This window comes from Pholcus phalangioides, unplaced genomic scaffold, assembly GCF_987345545.1.
Source record: "Pholcus phalangioides strain wild (caught in Gottingen) unplaced genomic scaffold, Ppha-v1.0 ptg000015l_1, whole genome shotgun sequence".
NCBI lineage: Eukaryota > Metazoa > Arthropoda > Arachnida > Araneae > Pholcidae > Pholcus > Pholcus phalangioides.
In genome coordinates, this window is record NW_028301608.1 from 64,402,537 (window position 1) to 64,412,032 (window position 9,496).

The window sequence follows — 9,496 nt, forward strand, 5'->3', positions numbered from 1 at the left end:
ATTAAATTAAGTTCACACAATTTTATTTAGTTATTTCCACCAAATTAAAAAAAATGTTGATTCTCTATTAAGATGGCCCTGTTGGAATCATGGCAAAGATTGACAACGGATGTGTTGATCCATCGAATACAACCTCAATTTTGTTATAATATTATAATCGACGGTCAAAGCATTCTGATATCGTGAAACTACCGTTACTTGACTGTACATGCACTTCGTAAACATACCTTAGGGGAGTTTCTAACGAATTTATTCATGCTAGAAAGTGTTTCCTGAGTACATGTGAGCCCTAACTTATGTATGTTGCCAGAGTTATGTTTGTTTCGTGTTCTATCGGGCTGTCATCTGCAGGCTTCTATATTTTCAAATTAAAATGTCGGATGCCTGAATTTTCTTGTTAAGTCAATATAAATATATCTGCCATTCCACGAGACATAATGAGGAAATATACACAGCTGATAACAAACTACTTATTTTTGGAATTCTTCCCATTAAGATGACATGTTCACGTTGAAAACTTGCGGCCGTGTCCTGATACAGCCTCCCTCACACTTTTTCTTCGTCAAATTCAATCTGTTCTTAATGAAGCATTGCATTATATTCCCAATATATAAAGCTCACAATATTCATGCTCACGGCGAAGGATTTTTTGCAAGAAAATATTGTTTAATATATCATCTAATAGATGTTGCCGCTACAAGAGTCGTCGATTGCAAATATCTACCGACCGAAAATTCAAGCGCAGAAGTTGAAATACAGAAAATTAATTTTTACTTTGTACTTAAAATAGTGTTCTGATGTGGAAATTTCTTCATAAAATTAAAAAATTTTTCATTGCAGAGAATGCTTTTCCGATATGGGAATTAATTTTATGGGGAATAATTTATTAATGATCGGAATTGGATTTTGGTTTTTTGGCCCAAGGACCAATTCATTAACGAATCGACTGAATCAAAACGCCTCATTGAAAACTTTGGCTGAAGATATAGGTAATTAATTAGGTATATTTTTTGGTCAAAAATTAGGATTAAATTTATTATATGCTTATCTATTTGGACATTAGTTTGTATATTCTCTCTCTATACAACGTATGGTAAAACGGGAAAACTGTTTCTCTCTCCCTCATAATTGGCTACAAAATGTTTAATCTTTCGGTTTTTTTTTTAAATTCTAAAGCGGGACTAATTTTTCCTTTCTTTAACGACATAAATCCGGCATTAATTTTTCTTTTTATTCTTCACACACCAAATTTTTCTTTTTTTTTCATCGGTCATTGTGGGGCGTTAGAATGAAAATATCTCTTGTAGGTAGTATATCGCGTAAAGTTTTTTATGTACATTTCATACGTTTTATAGTTTTCTTGAAAAAGCAATTTGAATCTCGTCAACTGAAAGAAACTGATCTGAGAACTGGTCAAGAACTGAAGGAAAGGGATTTATTTTTCGTCACGGATTTATTATTATTCACCAGAGAAAAGACCATTGCAAAAGCAGTTCCACATGCACATGGATTACAGCGACCAATTACGGCTTTGTTTATCAACAAAGGAGGGATAACACGCCTTCTCGCTTCCTACATAATCTTGCCTCCAAATAATAACATACACAGGGCAAAAAAGGTACAAACCTAAGCATCAGAATACGCAAAAAATATTTCGACGGTAAAGAGATAACATTATCCGAAGTCCCTATAATTTAAAACGAATCTTTCCCATATTAGTCCGTAAAAGTGACAACAGTACCCGAACTATAACGTTATCCGTGGGTATAATGCGTGGCATCGACCGCTCCAATACTTTAATAGAGTTAGCTACATGCAGCTACGCATAGCAAACGTATATTTTACTTTTAAAGAAAACTCATAGTATTATAAATTTCTCTCTCAAATTGTTAATTTAAAATTTTGTTAATGTAAGTGAAATCATAAAAAAAGTTCATTAAAAATATTTTTGAAGTGTTTTTTTTTTTTGAATAACGGTCAAGAAAAATTGAAACATTTTCTTGTGCATTTGAAAGATTTTAAGACTATGGGACATAAATAGTATAAATATAGTATAGATGGCAGCACATAACTCACAAGCAAATTCCCGTTCAGTAAAAAAATCCTGTAAAATTTGCTTGTCTTCAACAGAATGGTTTCACAACAGTAATTAAAATTTCACTGCTCTTCTTGAACTGAGGTTATTCGTTTTAATTATTTTACTTCTTTTTTTTCAATGATAAATAACATTAACAGCATAAAAATGAATTTCTCTAAGAAATTAATAATAATTCAGGAATTATTTTATCTAAATCGTGATGAGAGAGAGAACAGAGACGAAAAAATGCCCCGAGGCCTCTCTTTTGATATTTCCTTGAAATGCAGGCACTCCTCCATATAAAGGACGGCTAGTAATTCTATTCACGAGTATTATAAGCTATTATCACAAATAGGTAACCGTTGTATTAAAAGGAAATCAAACTACTAAATGCAATGAAGCATTTTGGAAATCGCAATTGGAACAATAAATGAAATTTAATTTTGGCATCAATGGATTTTATGTACAAGAAAGCTACGAATGCATGACAGCATGTTATGTAGGCGAATAGGAATCAGTTTTCTGATGAATACCGTAATTGTCTAGAGTTCCAGTCACATAAACACGGAGCTTTCGTAGACCGATCAGATGGCTTCAGGATTCAATGACACTTTCTGAGCAATGAGTCGTCGTCTTTGGAAAGAAGCGTCGTTTGATTTCGCGCTTCATTCGCTTATTAGCAAGATCAAATCATACAACATATCCCGTTTGCTTTTGATCCAAATAACTGCAGCAAGATGACTTTTTGTGTTGTCTTTCCAATTTAATGTTGCCGCGTAGGTTAGAGAAATCCGTGCCTTCAGGCCAGAGATACGCCCCCTCGTTGTCTGTCATCCCGGATTCTCTCTCAGCTAACATAACAGACGTAAGATTTCGAAACACCTGCAATTAAATCCATACCATGCATTATTTCATTTCAAATATTGACTTGCATCAATTACATTTGGTACGTTATCTCGACTGAATCTTCTTGGAAATGATGCGGAAACTTTGTTCATTTGCCAGTATGAAGCAGAAGTTCCCAAATAGTGGTACGCAAACCCTTAGGATAACGCGATGGGCCATTCCAACACCATCTATATGAGAAGGCCTTCACACGAAGCTCGTGACGTCACTGAAGAAGGTCATCTCACTTATAGTCATTGGATATACTACAAAAAAGAGTAAAGATGGCGCATACGACGGTCTGCTATATTCAAAGGCTATAGATGAGATGAACTTCTTTAGTGATATTACGAGCATTCAATCATCACACTTCAGTCATAGTTAGAAAAATTGATGGCAGATGGCAGTACTACACATAACAAGCATTACACAGAAACGAGCTTCCCGTTAGGTTCACATCACGTTCACGCACGTTCCAATTCGTTAGAAGTTTTGCAGAGGAATATGGACGAGGTGCATGTGTGGTTTGGTAGTGACATCACGAGCTTCACACGGTGGCCTCCTGTCGTAGAAGGTGTTGGCCATTCAGGGATACGCGAAAAATAATCCGCGATGGGGGAAAAAATGAATAAGGTATCAACTATAAGAATTAAAATGAATTTTATCAATTCTAATGTATAACAATCAAATAGAAACTACATTTCCCATAATTGTTTTCAGCCTTAAAATATCTTTAAGGGTAACAATGGGATTTTCAGATGCGCATAATGAATTGTGTGTATCATTTACCTGCTCGACATTCATGTTATCTTTCGCACTGGTTTTGTACAGAACCAGATGATGCTCATCGGCGAAGTCCTGGGCTAATTCTTCTAGAACTTCTGTCTTCTTGGTTTCTTCGGCTTTGTTTCCAACTAGTGATGGATATTTTAACATTTAAAATCATTATTCTTGTATGAATTCTAAAGTACATGTATCATTACAATCTTAAAGCAAATCATGTGGACTCGAATGAAAGTATTTGAATAGACAGCTCTTCAAACGAACATTGTCGAAACACACGTTAGAATGGAAGGCGGAAAACATTGCTTTTATATAATTTTTTCAACACATATACTGTACATTATTAAACTTTTAGTTGTATTTTGGAAAGTAAAATTCAGAGTATTGTTCATTTTAGATCAGTGTTCTTCAATATTTTAATACTTGCGGACCGGTGGAATCAACTGAGCGATTTCGGCGGACCGGCATGAATGGGAGAAATAATTTGCGAACCCGCAAACTAGAAATACTTATAAATAATCCTTTAAAATAATAGGAGGAATATTTCCTAACATTCTGACATATATGTGTGCTGTATTATGTATAACACGTTCGAGAAACAAACACAAACAGTTTTTAGTTGGAACTCGTGCTGCCACCTAGCGAATATAAACAAAACTATATGTTATTATTAAGAAAGTAAAATCGGTTGTTGGTTTAAAACCGATATGCAGTATCGAAATGAACAATGCGGGATAATATCACATATTGCTCATTTCGGTGCTTACATATAAAAATATACGACATCATACAGTCGATGCTCGATATAACGATCTCCTTTGTCCCGTCGAAAACGGAAGTTATATTGTAAGGATTGTTATTTCGGAAGTAAAACATATATGATAGGCATTCTATAAAAACAGCAATGGGTATAACGTGAATTCGTTATAACGATCGTAGACTGTTTTTTGATGCCATATATATATTTTTATATATGGCAGATGTAATAGACAAGATGTTTTTCCCCTAACGAACTCGAGGCGACTACCGATAGATGGCTTCTTCATTTCCAACAAAACTCGTTAATGGCAGTAGATTGTAATTATAAGTAAAACTGGTTGGTTAGTTTTGAACCAGTGTGCAGTATGAAAATGGATACATGAATGAGATATACAGCACCAACTTTTTTACTTTCATGTTGCATACCGTCGTAGATTTTTTGGACCGCTGTATACCGTTTGCTGTATTGTCACGTTTCACACGAATAGAAATTTCAAAGGATCTTTAATGCCCAGTAACAATGCAGCGCCCAATTAATTCAGTAGTTTTGAGGAATGCTCCGTGCACATATGCAGGAAATTCCTACGGGGCAACGGTCGAAGAACACTGTTTTCGATGGGAGGGTTAAATTATTGGTCGTATTTGTGGTATGAATGTTTTTTTAATAAATATATATTTGAAAATGCTATGACTATATAATGAAATAAATATATAATGACTTTATATAATGAAATAAAAAGCAATTCTTCTTGAGAGACCTTAAACTTTTGTCTACAAAATTTTTTTATTAGAGACGTGTGTCCATCATCCCCCCCCCCCCATGAGGGAAGCTGACGGAGCTCCAATCTTGGAGCTCAGGGTGAATTTTTTTAAAATTTTTTACTGGAAATTTACGTGAGAGGAGCCAGAGAAACATCCCATCCTTGAAATGCAGTTCAAGGATATGGGAACCCTGTGTGGAGATAATAGATTGAAAATTAATAAATACTCACCTTCACCTTCAAAGATGCGAAACGTTGCCTACTGATATAATAAGAAAAATTGTCTATTTTAAATAGTTAACTTCTTTCTTTGGGACCTATTGAAGGGCGTTTTGCCTTGTATAGGAGTAAACTTCGCATGTGACAAGTCAAACACGCTGTAAGCCGATGCCGAAAGGTTTAAACCCTTATGAAGACACATTGAATGACTGAAAAAAAAAATATATATATATATATTCCACAGTTCTTAGTGCTTCACACATTCAAGTGCTCTTGGATGCTCAAGTAGATCTTTTCTCATCGTCATTTGCAAGTAAAGACTATTCTAGATTGTTGAAGGAAAATATACACAAATTGTCAATCTGTTAATCTGTTATATCTTTACTGTATTCTTTAATGACTATAGGTAGGGACCTCTTGAAAATCACCCTGCATAATCCATGAGAAGTATTGAGATTCAATAATTTATATATGCAAGCAAAACACAAAAAAAATTTTAAAAAAGCTGAACCTACCTAATACAATAGGTATGTTTGAGCAATGGTTCCTGAGATCTTTAAGCCACCATGACGCATTGTCGAAAGATGATTTATTAGTAACATCATACACTAAGAGAGCACCATCTGCCGACCTGTAAAACCTACAATTCAATCGTCATTCAATGATATAATACCGAGATGATAGGGCTACATTCAAAATTTCAAACATTTAAATTCCAATGGCACTTCGATTTTATTCCGCAATTATGTTGAAAATTCGTTTGAACGTGGAAAAATCGAAAACGTCGTTTTTTGTTATAGATCAGGGAAATCCAATTTTACCGGTTTACAATATTTTTGAACCTTTCCTGTCCCGCTGTGTCCCAAATGCGAAGTTCCACCGGCGTTCCGTTCACATCTAGATGAGCTTTTTTACAATCTACCCCGAGAGTGCTGTCGTGGACATCTGAAATTGTCAAGTAAAATTATATTTTGGATACAAGCAACTGTGCAATAGAATTCGAAATAAAATCTGTCTCACTGTCTGTCATTGTTCCATAAATATGGAATTTCATGAACAAAATTTATACAGACGAACATTTCCAACGCAATAAGTGGTATACATATGTGCGTTACAAATATGAACGCGTGAAGAATTATTAATCAATCAAGTTATACATAGAGAACAAAAGCGGAAGTTCAAACTAACTTAGAAATTTGCATTCCGTATATCGAATGACGAGACTTGTTTTGCCAACACCTATAATGAGGAAGAACCAAAAAACACATGAATATACAATACTTTAAAAAAAATTCGATTTCAAAATACAGGGTGGTCCAGAAGTCCTGACCTGATATGAAAAAAAAAAAACGTTACAAAGAAGCTATTAAAGATAGAGACAAATTATACAACTATTAATGGTTTAGAGCATTTGAAAGAGCAGGTTTTCCAGTTTGTTTTTTCTTATCTACTACAAAATGTTTACATGCGCACCCTTAGCGACATGGAGGAAGTCAAGACTAAATAGCATTTCTTGCCCATATTATTTATAACATGGGTGTAACAAAGAATGGACGTGAAAAAAAAAAAAAAAAAACGTTGTATATAATATTTTTTATAGTTTCTTATCTTTGTTGAGCAAAAAATATAGAAAAAAATATATCGAAGATAGAGACAAACGGCTTAAAGCATCTAAAAGAGAAGGTTTTAAATATTTTTTATTTTCATTCATTTTACTTTATCTTTACTTTCATTATTTGTAACACCCATGTTACAAATAACATGACAGGAAATTCTATGTAGGCTTTCACATCGTCCACGTCATTAAAGATGGTCATGTATAACTTTTGAAGTAATTAAAAAAGAAAAATACTTTGAATATTTTTATTTCAAATGCTTCAAACCATTTTTCTTCATCTCCAATAACTTTTTTCCAAATCACATCAGGACTTTCGAACCACCGTGCATTCCATTGAGAGAGAAATGGTTAAGAAAAAGTTAATAAAATTATTAATTATATCAGACAAAAAATTAGTCAAATACTCTATTCATTAAAAAAAAAACCAAAATTACAACACCATAGATATATTTTTCAGGTAAATCTTGAAATTCTGAACATCGAAATTTCACAATAATTGCTTATGTGGGCGTAAATTAGTCAAGAAAATTCATTGATTATTGTTAAAGCGTGAAAATTATCTTCTGGATATGTTACTAACTTTTCACATTATTTTACTCAATAAAGACACATACAAATAAGATAAAACTCACCACTGTCCCCGACCAGCACTACCTTGAACTCTTCTCTCGACATGTTATCTTCGGTTCACATATAGAAAAATGCACAAGACGCATATATGTCCGAGGTGTTCACAGGCCTTTGTGCCCAGATAAATAAAAGACGTAATGCAGTGATTGCCTTTGTCATAAGCGGAATAAATAGATAAGACGGAGCATGCTGTGCGAATAGAATGAGCTTTCGTAAAATAATAATAATAATAAAAATGAAGATAGAGAGATATACGACTGGAGACATATCGACCAAGATAATACACCAAAAAGAGGGGAAAAGGTAAGCATGCAACGTGTTTCTCTTTTTACTTGAGATATACAAGTTGACCATGATTCAATTTGGCCTACTGGGAGCATCCTGTAGCTCGGGGAGGGGGAGGGGAAGGGAATCTTCAACCCTTTTCGAGTCCCGAGCGTCTACGCCTATGCCCATTATTAAAAGAAGAGAACCTACCCTTTCAAAAAGTTTGACAAAGATATGCCTGAAATCAGTATAATCGTAATCTTTGAATGCAATTCGTACAGGGTGTTAGCAGTTTCCGATATCATAACAATGTATTTATTTTCATGCCGCACACCCGTTTAGAGCTAACGATATATCTTACTTGAATAATTATAACAAAAGGGTTTGTTTTTGCTAGATAGAATGACAGCGGGGATCCCAGCTCAACGCACTTTCTGGTATGCTTTATAGTAGGGTACAAAAATTAGTAGGAAATATGTACAGTAGTCTGTACAAAAGACTGGAAAGTCTTTTGACAACAATAAATCTGGCTGTGAATTTAACATATGAATTCTTACTGAAGAGAATGAATCTCATGAAAGACAAACACTGAATCTCATTAGAAGTTATTTATCGCCAAAAAATAGTTTATCTACACTTTTGAAAATCAGAAAAAAAAATTAATCACTTTTACGGTGGGTCAAAAGTCTTTAGACACAAACAAACAAGAATGCAAACAACTAAGAAAGAGTCAAATCTGTCATGTCATGGAAATTATAATAAAGTAGAATGAATCAACTCTTCATTGGGAAAACAGCTTTGAATTGTGTAACTACTTGTTATGAATCCAATAAGTTTGTCCCATGGGCAGTGGAGATTTTTTTTTTCATTCTTTTTTCACACAATTATAAAAACCATCGAATTTACATAATTTCTGGCTCCGACTCGTCTATCGAACTCAACCAATAAATGCTTGATGGTATTCAAGTTATGGCTCCGACTTACCACCCATAAAACTCTTACTTTGTTGCCTTTCAAATAATGTCTAATAACTTTTGAGCTGTATTTACGGTCATTTTCTTGGTGGAGTATCAGTAATAGCGGCATGTGTTGAGTCGTGAAGGACGACATGGGGTTAGGAAATACATTTTCGTAACTAAACTTTTCCTTGTGTTTTTTTCAGAAGGTAAAGAGGACCGATATCTTTAGCAGAGAATCGTTCCCACTTCCGCTTTCCTGTTTAACAGTAAGAACCTATAGCTTAATAATAACCTATAAGAACCTATAATACCTTAATAATAACCTTTAAGAACCTATAATACCTTAATAATAACCTATAAGAACCTATAATACCTTAATAATAACCTATAAGAACCTGTAATGCCTCATATGTGTGTTATGTATCACCTATATATGTTTGCCACTGTGGTGGTCGAGTGGTTATAGTGCCGGACTCGTGATGCGAGGATCCGGGTTCGAACCCCACAGTGGTGGTCGGCTGAAGTTGGTTTTCTGTGG

General features: G+C 34.3%; 1 protein-coding gene across 2 annotated transcripts; it reads right to left on the reverse strand.

The window, feature by feature from the left end:
* Positions 1-2,495: 2,495 nt before the first annotated feature.
* Positions 2,496-7,883, reverse strand: LOC149076507 (ras-related protein Rab-13-like). Of its 2 annotated transcripts, none has more exons than XM_089244082.1 (6): positions 7,735-7,883; positions 6,673-6,723; positions 6,306-6,429; positions 6,000-6,115; positions 3,752-3,876; positions 2,496-2,959 (listed from the first exon to the last, which is right to left on the reverse strand). In XM_089244082.1, the coding sequence occupies exons 1-6, from the start codon at positions 7,775-7,777 to the stop codon at positions 2,768-2,770; spliced, it is 651 nt and encodes a 216-aa protein (XP_089100208.1). In that variant the 5' UTR covers positions 7,778-7,883; the 3' UTR covers positions 2,496-2,767. The 2 variants fall into 2 exon arrangements, with proteins under 2 accessions (XP_089100208.1, XP_089100207.1); XM_089244081.1 differs by having other exon boundaries at positions 6,000-6,124.
* Between the last annotated feature and the right edge of the window lie 1,613 nt (positions 7,884-9,496).